The 21,093-nt window shown below is 36.8% G+C and overlaps 1 protein-coding gene across 1 annotated transcript in view; it reads left to right on the top strand.

Annotated features, from left to right (window-relative positions):
- Positions 1 to 21,093, top strand: part of ZBBX (zinc finger B-box domain containing) — a 129,174-nt gene that overhangs the window by 16,661 nt on the left and 91,420 nt on the right. The window contains exons 5-8 of the mRNA XM_088843075.1: positions 1,476 to 1,566; positions 9,449 to 9,497; positions 10,379 to 10,488; positions 17,024 to 17,119. Coding sequence (XP_088699201.1) covers positions 1,476 to 1,566; positions 9,449 to 9,497; positions 10,379 to 10,488; positions 17,024 to 17,119 — 346 coding nt within the window. The remainder of the gene's footprint in view (positions 1 to 1,475; positions 1,567 to 9,448; positions 9,498 to 10,378; positions 10,489 to 17,023; positions 17,120 to 21,093) is intronic.

The following is a 21,093-nucleotide window of genomic DNA, read 5'->3' on the forward strand; positions in this document are numbered from 1 at the left end:
TTAGTACTCAGGTTATGATCATCAAATATCTGTGGAGTACCTTCTGAACCATTAAAGAAAATTCAAAAAAGTGTATTATAGTTTCAGTAGTATTTATCTTTAGAGACAAAGTCTTTGAAAAAATGTTTAGGACAGGGCTAAGTCGCTTGAGTTGTGTCTGACTCTTTGCAACCTTATGGACTGTAGCACCCACTAAGTTCCTCTGTCCATGGGGATTCTTCAGGCAAGAATACTGGAGTGGGTTGCCATGCCCTCCTCCGGGGTATGTTTCCAACCCAGGTATCAAACCCATGCCTCTTATGTCTCTTGCATTGGCAGGCAGGTTCTTTACCACTAGTGCCTCCTGGAAGCCTTCATGACACATGAGCAGAACATTGGCTTTTTTTTTTTTTTTTTAAAGAAAACTAATTTTATATTGGAGAGCATTGGTTTAATCAAAGATATTTCAATGTGGTACATCATCCCAGGTGACAAAGTTTATTGTGTATCTTGGTGTTCTTATCCTAATGATCCAATGGCCAGTTCTCTCTCTTTTATTGTTGTTTCTGGGTTTTTGTTTTCTTTTGTCTTTTTATTTTTTTGTGAACTTCACTGCTTTGGACTTAGTTTGGGCTCCTGAGCGGACCATGAATATATCTGTGAAACGGAGTTCCTGAAATTAGCCCCCAATAGTAAGTTTCCATTAGTGGAGGAACCTTTTCTAGATGTTTTCAAAAATGTTCTAAAGCTTGGCTGGGTTTTCAGAATAGTAAAATGCTTTTCTAAGGTTACATAGATAGTAAATGTCATAGCCTGAATGAGAACGTGCCACTCACTGGTCAGGAAGATGGAAGTTTGGTTTTCTAGTCTTGGTTTTATTATTTATTATCTCTGTGCCCTTGGGCAGCATTTTTTCTCATTATTGTTTAAACTGGGACTTGGGCTCCCTGCCCTGTTGACTTCAGAGGATTTTGTGAGGCTCAAATGAAAGTGCTTTGAAACTATAAAATGAAACCTTTTGCCTTCTTAGCAATCTCTGTTACCTTTCACTGTGGGAACTAATTTGAAGTCTTAATAAGGCATTCATCACGTAGTCGATCTGCTGAATTTGGGGGCATGTTGCTTTACTTCCTTTTTCTCTTTACATTTGTGAACACTTAGCTTTTAAAACTGCATGGCAATCTGTAAAATTTCCTATAAATCAGTAAAACTATCTTTAGTCATTGTAAATGTCTTTAAAAATGAAATTCTTCATCTGTTTGGACATTTCACTTTTATTCATTTTTTTTCAAGTCTTCCAAATATAGTAGAGATATATTTTAGAATTACTGAGGCTATTGTGGCATTATTGATATTTCATTTTCATTTTGTGGTGGTCTGTTACACGTTAATGACTGAATTTCCATTTCCTGAAACAGGGAAAATATATTTGTTTTCATTAAAAGGAGAAATGTATTTAGTAATTACATTTTGTCTTTTGTTGATATATATTGAAGGTCAAGTGGATATCATTGGAAATCTGGACAAGTGGGCAAATTGGGTAATCAATCATACATGATGTCACAAAATAAAGGAAATGTTATTAAGGTAAGAGAACACTATTTGATTCTCAAGCAGTTTGCTAAGAATATATAAATTATTTTTTCAGATCCTGCCTTCCCTTCCATACTTAAGAACTGATAATTCTTATTTTTAAAAACTTTGCATATTATTGGATTTTGATTAAATTTTATGGGTTAATATGCAACTTTCACTATTCAGATATGTTTTTGTTTTTCATCTGCACATTGAATTTTAAAAATTCAACTTCAGTTGAATTTTTCTAAATTCAGTTTCTCCTTTCAGTTCAGTTCTGGTTTTGAAGTATGGGAAGTAGAACTACATAGTTCTGTATTAAAGTGAAAGTGAGGTTATTTGATATAACAAATGACAGACTTTTTCTGCCTTTTTATTGTATCACATTTATTTAATGTGTTCATGTTCTGGTTGAATAATAATTATTCATAAGTTGTTGATTCCATGTGTAAAGATACCCGAGGGAAAACTGCTTTAAAATTTCTCAGCTATAGAATTTCTTTATCTTTACTGTGTATTGTAAAATATAACATTACATTATATTTAAGGTTAAAAGCAAAGGAGTATCCTTATGTAATGAAAACTGTTTTGCTTCTGTATTCTTTAGTACAAGATCCGTGACTTTGTAAGTTTTAACTTATATAGCTTTTTCCTTTTTATATACCTATCATTAAACTTTCATTGGACCAGTTGGCATCTACAAATATCTTATTCGGCACTTCTAGCCTTTTTGGCTTTGAAAAGGCATTTTATTCTTTACTGTCTTTCTCTTACTGAGATATGTGACTTTAATTTTTGAGTTAAAAGTTTTATAATCCACTTTGCATTTTTCATTATCTTTCTGAGACATTGTTTCAGGCTTTAAATGTTGTTGTAAATATATTAAAAGTGCTGACTCTTTGTGATTATTGATTTATTTATTCAATAGCACTTATTAAGTTTCTTCTTTGTCTCATAGTGAATTGTCCTTGTTCTCAAGGAGATCCTTATGTAATGTAGAAGATAAGGCACATATGAAAATATCTACAGGAAAACTCACTATGTAATTTTTCCCATTTAGTGTATGAATCATTTGTGCTTGGGAAATAATAGTTTAACCTCTAAAATATTAGAGAGTGTGCTAGATGTATTTGTTAGGAAAATTGATGAATAAGTCATAATGCCAGTTCCCATAAACCTCATAATTGAGTATGAGGGTGAAAGCATGGGGTAGGGTCGGGAGGCTCAGAAGGTGGGAGATAAAGGAAGATTGGACAGGGTGGGAGGAGGACTGAAAACCAGACTCACGAGTCTTGACTTTTTTCACTGGGTGAATGGACTTCCCTAAGAGTTTTGAAGGAAAGTTTAAGGTAATGATGTGTATTGGCTGATCTTCTCAACATCCAATGCATTTGGAGTTTGTAAGTAGAGTACAGAGCAAGTGATCTTCACATTCTTTTGATCATGTACCGTATCAATAAAGAATTCATTTTGAGAATGAACTTTCTATCCACAATTTTTTATTTTCTTATAGATATAATTTATTCATATGCATACTAATTTACTAATATGTCATGTGCATTGTAAAACAAAATATGGAAATTAATCAAGGATGATATAAATATGAAGAGATGTTTATTTTTCTCTCTTTGGTCTTTTCTTGAGCTCCCTTAGGCATGCATGCATGTTACTTTTGAGGCCACTGGTACAGAAACAGAGAGATCCCTTACAAGACTATTAAAAGGTCTGATGAGAAGAGTTTGAATTAGAATGTAGCAGAAGAAATATAAAGGAAACATGGAACCAAACACAGTGAGAAAGGAAAGGAGGAAGTAAAATATATAAGTGATATTCCGGAGTGAATTGCCTAGGAGATAGAATAAATAATGGAGCTGGAGAAAAATTTCTGGTGTTTAGATTTAGGCTTCGTCCTTCCTTCTCTCTCTTTCTTTTCCCAGACCTATTGAGGTATGGTTGGCTAATAAAATTATAAGATATTTAAAGAGTACAACATAATGGCTTGATATACATATACATTGTGAATGGATTTCCCCCACTGAGTTAATTAACATATCCACATGTGCTTTATTTTTTATAAGAACATGTAAGTTCTACTCGTGACAAATTTTAAAGACTTGGAGTTTTGTTTGCACTCTAATGTGCTGGCTGAAGCTGAGAGAGTAAGTGTGCCCCCTAAGAATTTATAAAAAAGGAGAAGAAAGGTGTGAAGGATAAAGGGCAGCTATGAAGGATAAAGCACAGAAAATATGGAGGCAAAGAAAACTTTAATATTTGCTCACCACCTGTTTTATGCCAACCAACAGTGCTTTTCCTGTTTTATTTCTTTAAGCGCTTGTATCACTCTCAAGAGACAGTTGCTCTTTTTTACAGTTCCACAGATGAAGTAATTTAACACCAAAAAAGTTAAATAACTTGCTCATGTCAAAGGTCAGGGCCAAGATTTGGAATGCAGGTTTTCAGGCTAGCTCTAAGATAATTTGCCAGCCCTCTAGTGAAAGGAGCCTGAGAAGAGAAAGAATGGGAGAAATAGAGTCAAAATAATGTAATTTCATAGGAGATAATAGTCAAAGAGAACATCTTACAAACACATGAAAAAATGCTCAACATCCCTCATAATCAGAGAGATGCAAATCAAAACCACAATGAGATACCATTTCACACCAGTCAGAATGGTTGCTATCCAAAAGTCTACATGCAATAAATGCTGGAGAGGATGTGGAGAGAAGGGAACCCTCTTACACTGTTGGTGGGAATGCAAACTAGTACAGCCACTATGGAGAACAGTGTGGAGATTCCTCAAAAAACTGGAAATAGAACTGCCATATGATCCAGCAATCGCACTCCTGGGCGTACACACCGAGGAAACCAGAATTGAAAGAGACACATGTACTCCAATGTTCATTGCAGCACTGTTTATAATAGCCAGGACATGGAAGCAACCTAGATGTCCATCTGCAGACGAATGGATAAGAAAACTTTGGTACATATACACAATGGAGTATTATTCAGCCATTAAAAAGAATACATTTGAATCAGTTCTAATGAGGTGGATGAAACTGGAGCCTATTATACAGAGTGAAGTAAGCCAGAAAGAAAAACACCAATACAGTATACTAACGCATATATATGGAATTTAGAAAGATGCAAATTATAACCCTGTATACGAGACAGCAAAAGAGTCACAGATGTGTAGAACAGTCTTTGGGACTCTGTGGGAGAGGGTGAAGATGGGATGATTTGGGAGAATGGCATTGAAACGCGTATGTTGTCATATGTGAAACGAATCATTAGTTCAGGGTCGATGCATGTTATAGGATGCTCGGGGCTGGCATGCGGGGATGACCCAGAGGGAAGATAAAGGGAGGAGGGAGGTGGGAGGGGGGTTCAGGAGGGGGAACTTATGTAAACCCGGGGCGAATTCATGTCAATGTATGGCAAAACCAACCAATATAATATTGTAAAATAATTTGCCTGCAATAAAAAATAAATTAATTACCAAAAAAAAGAGAAAAAAATGGAGAAGTCAACCTCGACTGATGTATTTGTTATGAAAAAAGTTGAGTATAGTTTTAGACCGATGTTTTCCAGCTGGGGCAGTTTTGTCCTCCAGGAGACACTTGGCAATGTCTGGACACATATTTTGCTGTCACCATTGAGAGGGATATTTTCGGCTAATGGTATGTAGTGGCTGCAAGTCAGGAGTGCTGCTGAACATTAGACAATGAGCTGGGCAGCCCTCATAACAGAATTATTTGGCCTAAAATAGTGGTACCGAGGTCACAGAATCCTGTGCTAGACAATATAGATTAAAGTCCTGACTCATCTAATTAGTTTTGTGATTTTAAACAAAATTTAACTTTTAGACAAAAATCTAACCTGTAACCTTTCTTGGTCTTATGTTACCATGTTTGTAAACATGCATAACAGTACTTGCTGACTACTTCACAGAGTTCCGAGCAGTGCATGAGACAATATGTGTGAAACCAATTGTAAGATGAAATGAAAATCATGTTAAAATGGTTATTTATGGAGAATGAGAATTTTAAAAAACAATACATTTGATTTGATGGTTGGGTTGTCATCAGATGTAAGAATTTATTTCAAGTTGTTGAAGAAGAAAGACAGGTAGCAATGAGTAAAGGCTAAAGTTTCAGTGAACGCGAGAGCAGAGGGTGACCTGTCAAGGGTTTAAGAGGCTCAAGGAAATATTTTATTATGTGGGAGATGACGGAGCCAGTTTGTAGCTGAGGGGTAGGTTGACTAGGGGAGGAAACACTGAAGATTAAATGAGAGAGATGCCGGTTGCTTGGGACTTTGAAGAGGTGGCTCCTTGAGGAGGGCTTGACCAAGGGAAAGAAGGCATATTTCCTTGAGATAGGAAAGATGGAAAACAGGTGACAGTAATGGTACATTTTTAGAGGTTGCTTTTGACAGGCAGTGAGGCAGGAAGCTGTGGAAAAATCTTTTATATGAAAACCTCAGTCTTCTTAGTGAATTTGAAGGCAAGATCAACTGTTCATACTAAGGAAGGGAAATGGGGGTGAATTTGAGTTATTTGGAATAGAGAAGATCTAGAGTTGCCACTGTGGGAATCACATTTGAGGTTTAGTAGCAAATGAGCAAATAGGTTGCTGAAGAGCCATAGGAGCCCAGTAGGCTTGTTCAGCCTGAATTTGTAGAGGACCCAGTAACTAATGGGCCTTCCCTGGTGGCTAAGATAGTAAAGAATCTGCCACCTGTGTGGGATATCCAGGTTCAATCCCTGGGTCAGGAAGATCCCCTGGAGAAGTGAATGGCAACCAACTCCAGTATTCTTGCCTAGAGAATTCCATGGACAGAGGAACCTGACAGGCTACAGTCTAAGGTGTCACAAAGAGTTGGATACAGCTGAACAACTAACAGTTTCAGTTGCTATTATTTCATCACAGTGATAGGTAGTTATGGGATGTCTAAAAGGAAGGAGGTAAGGAGATTGTGGTTAGCGCTCAAAGAAACTCTGAGTTTGGGATTTTGAAGGTGTGGTCATTCAGCTTGCTGTTTAGGTCCAAGGTTTGGTCATAATGGTCAGGGGGCTGAAGAGGCACTTTAGATATGCATAGCAGTCAACGTGTAGGTGGGTTTCCAGCATCAGGATGTCAGGTGAACACAGACATTGAGTCTCCAAGACCATCACCTTAGAGAAGTGATGGAGAGAAATACTGAGCAGACTGCTGAGGTTCAGGTGGAAGAGGATTCTGGGTCGTGGTAAAGGCAGTGAGTGGATGGTGGGAACTTCAGTAGAGGCAGCTTGGCTGAATGATGAGAGCAGAACAGTATTCTGGAAGCAGCACTGAGGAGTAAACAGGGAGAACATTTTCCTTCTCTCTGGGTCAGTGCAAGGGAATAGAAATGTAGCTAGTCCCTCTGGAGAGTCCTGTGGAGAAGGTTGTGTGTGAGAAAGGTGAGTCCAGTTACTGTGAACTTTTGGAAGAGATATGTTAAGGAAAGGTTTAAGGCATAATACAGTTAAATGACTCTTTAATAAGGGTTTCATGGAAGGGTGGGGCAGCCTGGATGGAAGGAAAAGTAGTGGAGAATGGCAAAGGTTAAGTAGCTAATTGGACTAAGAATGAGACTTTTGGATAAAGTGGCTTGTGGAAGGAGCGTGGGCCCAGCATGGCAGTTTAGGACATTAGTGGCAGTTTGGAGACATTTGTGAATGCTAGGGAGGCCGATGAAGACAGCATAGTCTGACCCCAATGGCCCAGAGGATATGTCTGAGCCTCTAAGCTCTCCTGGCCCCTGACCCGTTTAGCATCTCCTGGTGGAGGCATAAGTTGGCTAATGAGGTATATAGCTTCACTGTATTGAATTCCTGATGTTTTATGTATACACACATAGGCATATCCATATATATATGTGTGTGTATGTGTGTGTGTGTGTGTGTGTGTGTGTATGTGTTCTCAGTCATGTGAGCATTGAGTCTTGTGAGCATATAGTCCATGGGGATCACTGTTTGTGACCCGCATGGACTATAGCCCACCAGGCTTCTCTCTCCATGGAATTTTCCAGGCAAGAATACTGAAGTGGGTTGCCATTTGCTACTCCAGGGGATCTTCCTGACCCAGGACTGAACCCATGTCTCTTGTACCTCCTGCATTGGCAGGCAGATTTCCACTTTGCTACCTGGTACGCTTTTGGAGTAGGGTTGGATTAGGGATACACACACACACACGCACAAACACCGTGTGTGTGTATCCCTGGTGCAACCCTATTCCACCCTCATCTTTTTCCCCAACAGATAAAAATCAGATTTAGGAGGAAATTCTATTTGCCTAAAAATAGCAAGCTAGCAGTTTGTTCCGGAGAAGGCAATGGCAAGCCACTCCAGTACTCTTGCCTAGAAAATCCCATGGATGGAGGAGCCTGGTAGGCTGCAGTCCGTGAGGTCGCTAAGGGTCAGACACGACTGAGCAACTTCACTTTCACTTTTCACTTTCACACATTGGAGAAGGAAATGGCAACCCACTCCAGTGTTCTTGCCTGGAGAATCCCAGGGACGGGGGAGCCTGGTGGGCTTCCGTCTATGGGGTCACACAGAGTCGGACACGACTGAAGTGACTTAGCAGCAGCAGCAAGTTTGTTCATTGAAATATTGTATGCAGTTTGATTCATTTGAAGCAAATATGGCTGTATTCACAGAGCTGAAAAATATTCACAATAACAAGAACAAGCTACAGTATGTCCCTAATAATGGGTTCATTCTGCTTTAGTATGTCCATTCTGCCCAGGTAGCCTATAACCACATGTTTCAATGTATCATTAAGGTAATAATATTGGAGAATTTGGTTGTGAAAAATGGGATTAAATTATCTGTAACTTGTATAACACTGCCAGTTTACAAATAAAAGTGTTATTCACATATAAAATGATTATTTCGATTCTATTTTCTAGTCTGCTGTGTTTGGTACATAGCATCTGAGCAGCTCCTTAAAGAATGTGAGAAAACAAATGCTCTTTTGAAGCAAAACCACTGGATTTACTGAGAATAATTAGGCCTAAATTTTCAAAGATGACTGCAGTGGTACAAGCTGTAGACACAGAGGCAACTATTGTTCTCATATTCTCATGTGCAAATTGGGCAATTGAGCAGGCAAATTGAAAATGGAAAATAAGGCATGGATTGACAGTGTGTATAAATGTGCACCAGGCTCTGTCAATGTCTTTGTACTTCAGATGTTGGTTTTAATAAGACTGAAGCAGGTACTTGCAATCGGCAAGTCTGTTTCATTTCTGAAGATCCAAGGATTTTAGGCGATTGTTTATTTGAAATACCTAGTTATAATTCTTACATACTCAATTGTTTTGGCTACACCTTGGGAAAGTCTGGGATAACAAATAATATATTTGAAAAAGGCTATGTCTATGATGCTTAAATGCGTAGTTTTCTAAATTGGGCAAGTAAAGATAATAATGTTAGCTTTTTACAGTTTTGTGAGAATAGCTCAGTCAGAATTCAGTTTAGATTCAGTCTACACAAATATTAGACTTTGTGTGTTTCAGAAAGATCAGAGATGGAAAAGGCATACTGAGCCTTTATAATATTTAAAAGCTAGTACTTTCCTAAAATCATTTCATAGAGATGTGTAGCTTTTGTTTAAAATAATTAATGACATTTTTTTTTTCTGAAAATTGGCTTATATATGTTTCTAAAATATATTTTCCTTTTGTGAATTTTCTCTTGATTTAATTAAAAGCTCTATATTTGCAGTAAAGATGATCTCCTATTATGTTATTCTTTGAAAATGTTTGTTTTATTCAAGATGCAGCAAAATATTATGGCTTTATAGTATTTTTGTTAGTCACTTAAACTTTGAGTTATACCTGAAAAATAGTATCTATTTTGTTAATACAGTTTTCTGCTGGAAAAGTGAAATTAAAATTACTGAAGGAGCAGCTTCAAGGTAAACAGTTTACACTGTATTATTAGGTATTGTAGATATAATTATTTTTGTAACCTTTGAATTACATAGAAAATTGAAGTTCTAAGACTATTCATGCAGCATAATGACTCTAAACCCCAAAATGTTGACTCTTTATCTGTGATATTCAAAATATATTTTATCTGTGTTTTGGGGAAGGGCACTTATTTTATATCAAAAATCAATTTAAGATATGACTATAATAATAGTATTTTTGAAAGATGAGGACTTACATAACATTGCTTCTTAAACTTTATTAATATAATATCTTAAACAAGAAAAAAATTATAGTAGTTTAAAATTATAATTTGAAATTTTACTCTAGGAAATTAAAAGAACATTGAAAATCGCTTTTTAAAAAGAATTTAAAAATAGCAAAAACAAATTTTGAATTTATGGTAATTCTAAAAGAAATGAGATTTCTAATATAGAGGATAAACATTCAATTTGAATAATTAAGATAATTTGATAGAATATGTTCTAGAAATACATATAACATTTATTATAGAAGTTGTTCTGTATTGGCTTCAGTTCCATCCAGAAATGGGACAGAACACTATAGGAATTCTATCCAAAGCAGTTTTTAACACTCTGTAATTCTATGTGTCCAGTTCAGTTGAGCTTACAGCAGAATGTATATGGGTGGATGTTTGTGGCCCCGTGGTCACAGGGGTGGGAGGGAGACTGTGGGCTCCCCAGTCTACTGGGAAGATTAGACTTGGCTACATGCCATTCTTATTGGGCACCTGATATGTATACACTATTCGAGAATATAGAAATGTGCATAATTTCCTTACTTTATCAATCAGAAAACTGAACATTGTGTTTTAATGTGATTGGTCTTTCTTTGTTTTTCCTTTCAGGACCAGCGAAACCACCACTAAATTATAAAATGGCAAATTCTTCTGAAAGGGACAAGCCCAAGATAAAAGGGAAGGTTTGCGGGCAGTGTGAGAACAAAGCTGCTCTGCTGGTACGTATACTAGGATAAAATCTCAGAGCGGAACTCTCACATGGGCTCATACACATGTCCCGACTGAAGCTGCTTTGGTAGCCACACACTTTTCCTTCTTGACCCTTGCTAAGAGTGTATTGTGCAGGCTGCTGGGAAAGGCCAGTGCTAAATCATGCACTGAATCTCAGCTTCTCATTCCTGTTTAAGAACATGACCTAACTCTTGTCCTCTCTCCCTTGAATCATGCCTATCAGCACAAAATATGCTGCATTATTTCCCAAACCACAGAAGAAATTCTTCTTTGATCCCCACATCTCCTCTTGCATCCCTTTCAGTAACACTTCTGAGAGTTGTCTGCACTTACTATCATTGTATTCTCTCCTCCCATTCTCCCTTTTTAAAAAAATTGAGTTATAATTTACCTACTGTGAAATGGGCCGATCTTAAATGTATATGTCCCCATTAAGAAAACATAATACCCCAAAAGTTTTCCTTGCACCTTTTCCAATTAATTCCCTTTACAAAACCAACTACAATTTTGATTTTTAGCAGCATACCTTTAGTGGTGCTAAACTTATTCTTGGAATTTATATAAATGAAATGATGTGTATTTTTTCTGTGTAAGGCTTTGTTGTTTTTTTGTATTCTTGACCCCTGAGTTTTGGAATGCCGCAGGGCTTAGTCCTCAGCCTCTTCTGTAGTCTATTTATGTGGTTCTTTAGTCATTAAGCCATGTCTGACTCTTTAGTGACCTAGTCCATGGTACTTTCCAAACTAGGATATTACAATGGGTTACCATTTCCTTCACCAGGGGATCTTCTTGACTCAGAGATCGAACTTGTGTCTCCTGCATTGACAGCCAGATTCTTTACTACTGAGCCAGCAGGGAAGCCAATCTATTTGTACTTAATGTTTGAATAGTTTCATCTACTCTCTTGGCTTTAAAGACCATCTCTATTTTGATGGTTCCCAAACTTATTAACCCATCTCTAATTAATACTTCCCCCCTGAACTTTCAACTCAGACTCCCAGTCAACACTTCTACTTGGATGGCTAACGAAAATCACTAATTTAACATGTTCAAAATTCAACTCTTCAGATCTTCCCAACAATTTTTTTTCTTACCAAGGTCTCATATCAATAAAGGTTGGTTCAAACTACAGCCTTTTATAAAACAGAAACAGCTGAGTTGTACTGTCTAGCTCTGTGAAGCTGCCTCATTCATCAATGCAGCATTTATCACTCTTTACTGTATGTTTATTTTCTGTTTACCTATGATGTAAATGTCATGAGCGTACGGACTTTAGTTTTTTTTCTTCACTGGTCTGTGCCCACCACGTAGAATTATGCCTGCAATTTAATAGGTACTCAGCACATACTTGTTGAATGTGTTTATTTCTTTAGGACTTCCCCAATGGCTCAAAGGGTAAAGAATCTTCTTGTAATTCAGAAGACATAGGAGATGTGGGTTCAGTTCCTGGGTTGAAAAGATCCCCTGGAGGAGGAAATGGCAATACATTCCAGTATTTTTGCTTGAAAAATTCCATGGATAGAGGAGCCTGGTGGGCTATAGTCCATGGGCCCGCAAAGAGTTGGACATGATTGAGTGACTAAGCACAACACACAAGCACACGCAGTTCTTTAAAATATTTCTGTTACTGAAAACGTTGTTATCATTGCAGCTAACTGAAAGAAAGATATCCAATATCTTTTGCAATTAAAATATCACACACACTTTAGAAGCAGTTTTTTCTCCAAAGAATGTAATGGTTATAACTAATATTTGTGGGTTACTATAACTAATATTTATTATAATTTCAGAGAATTTAGCTGTAATCACTTCTGATTTAAGATTGTATAACTGGGCTTATTCCATGTCAGTTTTAACTGAACTCAGAGATTTAGAATTCTTTCTAGTAAAGAGCTAGTAATACTAAATGTAAAACCCTGGCTCTTGATTTAATGCTGTTGCTATTATATAATACTTCTTTTCTTCTTACTGATGTAATGTTGGACAATAATTTGAGGAATTTTAGCAAGTCATACCTACCCAGAAATGTTTAGAAAATATAAACAAGTGCTAATATTCCTGAAGCTTGAAGTATGAAAGCTAAAAGGGACTTAAGGGCAGAACTGAATTGTTTGAATCCACTGTTCATGATCTGAAAGTCATTTGGCATAGGAGCTATGAGTCAATATTTCTCATGACTCCTTTTCTATGTTGAACACTGTATAAAGACCATGGAATTTGAAAATAAATGGCATATGTAAATAAGACTTGACTTGGAAATAAAAAAAATCTATTTTTCCAGGGAGAAGGAAAAGCAAGCAAAGGACATTCCAGACAGTATAAATGTCACCTGCTTTGGTTGGAAAGCAGATGAGAGTGACAGTGTACAGTGATTACAAAACTGATCTGCCTGAAAACTGTTGTAAATAGAAGCCAGGATTTAGGCTCTAACTTTTAAGAAAGGATACTGTTTGATTTTAAATGAAAATAACATCCCATCATGCTTTTTAAAGCACAATGTTTTTTTGTTTCTTTTTTTTTTAAATTTCAAGCTTGGCAAATGTAATGAACTCTGTAGTGTTGAATTCTGAGGTTACCTTGTGTTCTTAGCTTCCATCCTTCTAGATGGTCATGCTGATGCATGCATGATGGATAATCAGAGTCGACCTCTCTATATCTTATGGCATGACCTTCATCAGGGAAGACTGTATAGGGATGGGAGGTAGGGATTAAGAGCTTGCCTTTTGGAGGTTGGCATTTCAACTTTACCTGTTGTTAGCTCTGTGACCTTTAGCAAATGACTTAATTCTTTTATATTTCTGTTTTCTCATTTGTAAAATGGGATAAAATGGATAACAGTAGTCTAGACCTCAGAGTTATTGAAGATAATGGTTAATGCATGTGAAGTATTTAGCATTGTGCCTAGCACATTAAGAGGAGGTAGTAAATTGTATACCTTTTTTGTTGGCACATTTTATGTATGCTGTCTTCATATATATTGGTGGTAAAAATAAACCCCTCAATTTGCAGATTTCTTATTTTTAAAAGAAATTCCAGAGGCTTTTGGCTGTTTCTTTATGGCAAAAGGGAAATGGATAGTTGAAAATTACTTATTAATTTGGCAAATGTGGGTAATTTAATTAAACTCAGATGGATTATGAAGTCTTAGCATAACTGACCCAGCCTTGATCAAATCAAAAAGTTATATGCTAGAACTGCACTTGAGTATTCCATCATTGATGAATCATCTGTGGTGGAATGAAGTCCTTATCTGTGTTTTTGCCAGCTATACAAACTGCTTAACGTCCTTATCTATGTTCCTGCCAGCTAAACAAACTGCCTAAAAAGATTTTCCAGTTGTTGGTCATTTTCCCCATTTTAAAATCCATTATGGATTTAAATCCATTATTTTAAATCCATTAAATCCATTTTTAAAATCCAAATTTGCTTGTATAACAAAATATATAAGCTTGCTCTGTGACTCCAGCTTTGATCTTCCAGTACAATATCCCTTTGGTTACTTTCATCAAAAATCTATTGTTAGCAAATATTTGGCCTAGAATTATATGCTCAAGGCTTCCCTTGTGGCTCAGATGGTAAAGATTCTGCCTGCAATGCAGGAGACCCTGCATTGATCCCTGAGTTGAGAAGATCCCCGGAGAAGGAAATGGCAACCCACTTCAGTACTCTTGCCTGGAAAATCCCATGGGTGGAGGAGCCTGGCAGGCTACAGTCCAGGGGTTGCAAAGAGTTGGACATGACTGAGCAACTTCACTTTCACTATATGCTCAGACTGACACTCGGTCGTCTAAATTACATTGTAAAAATGGTGCCCAATATTTATGAGACATTCATTAAAATATCAGCTGGTATGTTGTAGAATACATTTTGAAACCTACATTAATACGATATTGCTTCCATATGTGTATGTGAAATTATAGGTTTTAATTTTGTATTTAAAAATTATGGATTTAGTTGTTTGTATCTTCATTTATTTGAGACTATAGCTCTTGAAACAAGAGTTGACAGGCTATAACTATTTCCTGTGCCAGGGATAGTACTTATTCTTCTTCCACTAAAATTATAAATCCAATTTTGTGTAGCTATAATCAACTTGACAAATGCACTTGAATTGTGATAAATACTAGACCATGCCATCATTTGACATATTGGATTTATTTTATTGCAGATTTTATCAAGGTTTTCCCATAACTGATTAGTACTGCAATCAATGGTCAATGATTAATTATTTGTAATGTGGGTATGGGTTAGAGTTTAAGCTTTGAGTCAGACCCTGGGGTTGAAATCCTGGCTCCATTAGCTGTACGACTGGACAGATTCTCAATCATTATGTTCCTTTGTTGCCTCATCTTCACAATGGAGGTACAATGGTCATGCCAACCTTATGGGGTTCTTGTTAGAATTAAATGAGATGGAACACATGAAGCCCTTAAAACAATGAGTAAGTGCTCCCCGAATGCTGTGAATATTGTTATTTGATTCGACTCTTCCTTTTTAGTTTCATTTTAGTTGCATAAAATTAGTTACTCTTTTAACAGTTTTTGGGTAGTTTTCCTAATCATTTCATGTTTAATGCTGCTGCTACTGCTAAGTCACTTCAGTCGTGTCCGACTCTGTGTGACCCCTTAGACGGAAGCCCACCAGGCTCCCCCATCCCTGGGATTCTCCAGGCAAGAACACTGGAGTGGGTTGCCATTTCCTTCTCCAATGTGTGAAAGTGAAAAGTGAAAGTAAAGTCATGTCCGACCCTTAGCGACCCCAGGGACTGCAGCCTACCAGGCTCCTCCATCCATGGGATTTTCTAGGCAAGAGTACTGGAGTGGCTTGCCATTGCCTTCTCCGTCATGTTTAATAAACAAGGCTATATTACTGGAGGTAACTGCATCATCATATGGGAATTTGCAATACAATTTTAAAAAATTAATGGACTCCTTTTGAGTTTTATTTTATTTATTTTTCATTGAGGTGCAGTGGATTTACAATGTTGTGTTAGTTTCAGGTATACAGCAAAGTGATTTAGTTAAATATATATATACACACATTTAGATATATATGTGTGTATATATATATATTTCAGATTCTTTCCCTTTATAGGTTATTAAAAATACTGAGTATGGTTCTCTATCTATACAGTAGGTCCTTGTTGGTTATCTATTTTATATATGGCAGTGTGTATCTGTTAGTACCAAGCCCCTAATTTAACCTCTCACCTTCTAAGTTTAGTCTACTTTTTTCATCCTATACACTCTAACCCCTTTTTACTCACTGTGTGGTCTGCATCCAGCAGCTGGTGGACATCACCTGGGAGCTTGTCAGAATGCAGGACCTCAATCCCTTTCAGACTTCCCAAACCAGAGTGTGCACTGTAGCTAATTCCCAGGAGATTCATATACATGGTGCAGTTTGAGAAGCGTCACTGCTGAATTGCACATCAGGCTAGCACTGAACCGAACGAGGCAGAAGACCCTGGTCTCTCACTCCCCAGTCTGCTCCAGCTGCTTTATGCTTATTGTACCCTGATACAACGAGAGAAGAAGGAGGCGAGAAGATTGGTGGGCTTCCTACAGGGGGAGGAAATGAAAGAAGGCTGAAGGGAGTGTGAGCTTCTTGACACAGGCTTCCTGACCATCTCCAAGCCTCGGGCTTTATTTGTGCTATCAGTTACTCTCAACCTAGGCCAGACTCAAGGAAATGAGGGCTATTAGCCATTGCACTATTTTTTTTTTTTATCGTACTGTAAGAGGTTGGGGTGCCTGCACGTCTACACAGTAGTAATTATTCTTGCAGTAAAAATTTCGTTTTCTTTCTTCACTTTCACTCTTGCTCAGCACCATCATAGGTAGAAGTATATCACATTTTCCGACTTGTCCACAAATTAAAAAAATTACATTTTAACAGCATATAGCATTTGCTAGATACACATTTGTGCATAATCATTTCGTCAGGCATAAGCGTTGCTGGCATGTTTTTTCTTATACTTTTTTTTCTTTCCTTTGAGGAATCTTCTAAGTATGTTTTTAAAAATCACATTTTGAGACTCACCAGTGAAGCAGTGCCATTCAAAGAAGTCTGTGGGTATTTTTGAAGACAAATAGTATATGCATCCTTTGAAACAAATTATGTCATGTAAATCCATACGGAAAGATAAAAGAACTCATAATGAAGTAGTTTTGACTCAGAGATAACACTTAATTTTTACCAGGTTAAGAAATTTGATCTGAGGTTGCTGGGTTTTTTTTTTTTAGTGATTTATTAAAAAATTGTACATGCGTACATGCAACTAGCACTGAAGCCTACTTGTAGCTGTTATATTTATTTTGTCATGAGAGTAGTTAAAGTTTTCAAGTTAATTTTTCTCAGAGTTACATCTTAACTGACACAAATGTTGTCCTATTTCCTTGGGCTTCTCGATTTATTGCTGTGTAATTAGAGAAATAAAGATGAGAGTAATGAGTTCTTTACACATATGTTTTCTCAAAGTCATATTTTATGAGACTGTATGATTTTTCAATATCTTTTAAGGTATGCCTCGAATGTGGAGAACATTATTGTTCAGGATGCTTTGCTAAAATCCACCAGAAGGGGGCACTAAAACTCCATAGAACAACTCTTTTGCAGGTATGACATCTTAAAATGCTTTACTTGTGTATTTATAAAATGTTTCAACAGGAAGACATATAAGACCTGTTTAATTATCTAGAATTTAGGATGATTTGCATTAATTTCTGAAATTCTATTATGTACAGTCTTTACATGTAACTTAAAATTACTTGACAACGATAATCTGGATTTTATTTTGCTGTTTAAACTGTTCTTTAATATAGCTCCTGAAACACTTAGCTTGATTAGAATTTTTACATTAGGCATTCTAACTGTTAACTTGACATTTAAAACTTAGACAATATTTTTTTCTATTGTGGTTTCAAATGAACACATGATTTGTTTTAAGTATAATTTCTATCTAGTTTATGCCTGGAGAATCCCAGGGACGGGGGAGCCTGGTGGGCTTCCATCTATGGGGTCGCACAGAGTCAGACACGACTGAAGCGACTTAGCAGCAGCAGCAGCAGTTTATAAATAGAAATCTCTTGCTTTCGTCTCATGTTTATTTTAAAAAAGTAGTCTTTTATTTGTCTTTCCTCGTTGTTTAAATAAGCTTATTTCTCAGGTTTCTGCTTTTCCTCCTACATATCACCAGCATTTATTATCCTCATGTAATCTTTTTTTTTAATGCTTAAACTCAAACCCTGTCAGATGGCTTTAAGTTTCTAATACTTAAACAATAAATATAGCTAAATATAGACTTAACATTTTATGCCAGATACATTTGATGATGCACTGGTTTGTCATAGATTTCACTTATTGTACAGAGTCAGTGGTAGGCAGTGACCCTACACAGATGAATACTACTAGGATCCTGCTCCTAAGGACCTGGAGATAAAGTGAGAACCCAGGACCTTGGGGTTAAGGGATTTAATATTACCCTGTATATTTTATGATTGTCTATATTTGGAAAGATCACTGGTAGACTTCAATCATTACATGTTGCTTCAACATATATAAATATCAGTAGCTCTCACAGATGCTGAAGACCCGAGTCATGATGGGCACAAAGCATAACGCTGACCTTCTTTTTATCAGTATTTACCAAAGTCAGTTACTTTTGAGTGGCCATTCAGTGTTTAGAGCCTTCTGGCAGAAGTGATGGAGGGAAAACAAAAATCCACTGTCTATTCCCCTGCCTCAGGAAGTATAGTACAACTGGACAGTTATAGGAAATTAAAATGAATGTACATAAAAGTGAGTGTAATAGTTAACAGATAAATCATATAGAATTTAACTAAAGGCACTCCACTGTGAGGGTAAGGACTATAATCACCCCACTGTGAATTCACATTAGAATTTTCCATTCAGCGATTTATTCAGCATATTTTCCTAATTGTCAGTCAGTAAATTTAGGCACTGTGCTAGCTGTGTGGAGTATCAGTTCACTTCAGTCCTCAGTCGTGTCCAACTCTTTGTGACCCTGTGGACTGAAACCCGCCAGGCTCCCCTGTCCATGGGATTTTTCAGGCAAGAATACCGGACTGGGTTGCAATTTTCTCCTCCAGGGAATCTTCCTGACCCAGGAATCAAACCCCCATCTTGTGTCTCCTGCACTGGCAGGCAGATTCTTTATCACTAGCGCCACCCAGGAAGCCTTTCTTGCCTTTAATCAATCGTCCCATTGACTATCTGTCATTTTCTTACTATTTTTTTTTTAATTTTTATTTTTATTGGAGGCTAATAATTTTACAATGTTATATTGGTTGGTTTTGCCATACATTGACATGAATCCACCCCGGGTGTACATGAGTTCCCCTTCCCGAAGCCCCCTCCCACCTCCCTCCTCCCCTTATCCTCCCTCTGGGTCATCCCCACATACCAGCCCCGAGCATCCTGTAACATGCATCGACCCTGAACTGGCGATTCGTTTCACATATGACAACATACATGTTTCAATGCCATTCTCCCAAACCATCCCACCCTCACCCTCTTCCACAGAGTCCCAAAGACTGTTCTGTACATCTGTGTCTCTTTTGCTGTCCCGTATACAGGGTTATCATTTGCATCTTTCTAAATTCCATATATATGCGTTAGTATATTGTATTGGTGTTTTTCTTTGTGTACGCTGTTTAGTCCTTTGATTTTTTTCAGTCATTTTGCTTTATTTTCTCCTTGTTTCCATTATTCTTCCCTGGGCATTAAGTTAATGTTCTTGATGCTTGTTGTATGTCATTATTAAGCAGTGGGTGTATATCTCTTTCTGCTTGGTGGTTTAGTCATATTAATCAGCCATAATATTTTTAGTTCTTCACCATTTTTGGTGAAAGTCATGAGACTCATTTTGGTCGCCTGTAATTCACATACTATTGTACATCAACTGTATCTTAATTTAAAAATATGCATATTGTGGAAACAAAGAAAAAGAAGTAATGAGATTTTTTTCATTGACTGTTGAATTCATACCTAATCTGAGAATTTATATCTGAATATTAAGCAATACTATATAAAAAGCATGTTAATGGCTGCTGTACTTTATATTATTTAACCTATGTTGGCATTTAAGAATGACCTGTTTTGAGTGTTGTAAACCATTTCAACCCCAGCCTACAGATCAGTGAGTCCTTACAAAGTTCACAGTCAGTAGGGACCATTTTGTTCTGGCATATCTTGTTTCATTTAAGAGATAAATCCCTAAAAAATATTGAAGGCAAACTATTACCATTTCCATGTTGAATAAAATAATTTCAAAGGGTCTGTCTTTTGATTTACAATTGATTTATATTTAAAAGTGATTTCAGCACAAGTTTATTAATTTTTTTACCTTCTCCAAACCTCTGTGAAACAGTTAATTATCTGCAAAATAATGTGTAAATGCATAGAGTTACTGAAGATGAAAATTCTACTTCTATATTTCGAATAAATTTTCAACAGTAAAGGTTGAAATGAAAGATTTTTTCTACTGGGAAAGCCTCCCATTGGTGAAAAATAAGGTCTTAATATATCAGGAATTTGTATTTCCTTTTAACAACAAAAGATCAAGCAGAAGAGAACAAAGATAATTAGAAATAAAGGAAAATAGGGGTCAAAACAGATGAAAGGTGTTCCATTTTGAAGTATGACATGCACAAAGGGAGGCTGGATTGAGTCAATCATTACTATACTCTGGTATGTATATTTAAAAAATTTGGAATGGAGATTTTCTTAACTGGAGGAGAAACATTGGGAAGAGAGTTGGTTAGTAATGAGACAAGAGATAATTGAAGTAGAATTTCCATGTTTTCTAGTATGAAGCATTTATGTTCATCCTTTTTATCTCCAGGATAAGGTATGCCTGTATAAATATAGATTATAAGTGGGAATATTTGTTCGTTTGAACATACTACAGGAGAATAATTACCAAGCAGAACCTCAGTTATCATCAGAATACTATATGTTTTCTGACTTAATGGTAGAGTGTTTTCTTTTGTTTGACAATGACCAATATCAGCTTTTAGATTCACACTATCATTATTTGTTAATGTTTAGAATAATACAGTATTTTTCGACCATAGCTAGTCATTTAGATAATAACATGGTTACTTACTTGATGATCTTAAGGTACCAATTTTAAATACAATGTGCAGACATACTGTAGGTGCTATGTTGTGACACCCAGATCCTCCTCTTTAGAACTGAGAAGCTCATTTCCCAAACCTGGAATGCTGTCTGCAGGTAGATCATAGCAGAGTTTCTTCCCAGGAATTGCCTTTGTCCAAAAAGAACTGTCAGGATTCTCTTGTGGCTCAGCTTGTAAAGAATCCACCTTCGATGAGGGAAACCTGGGTTTGATCCCTGGGTTGGGAAGATCCTCTGGAAAAGGGAAAGTCTATCCATTCCAGTATTCTGGCCTGGAGAATTCCATAGACTGTATAGTCCTTGGGGTCTCCAAGAGTTGGACACGACTGAGAGACTTTCACACAAAGAGAACTGCCACCTCCAAGTTTACACTCCGTTTCTGGAGGCAGCCCATCCGCTGGTCAAATATCTGGCTCTAGGTTAGGGTACAA

Source organism: Moschus berezovskii, chromosome 1, assembly GCF_049115385.1.
Source record: "Moschus berezovskii isolate FMDL1 chromosome 1, NW_MosBer_1.0, whole genome shotgun sequence".
NCBI classification, from domain to species: domain Eukaryota; kingdom Metazoa; phylum Chordata; class Mammalia; order Artiodactyla; family Moschidae; genus Moschus; species Moschus berezovskii.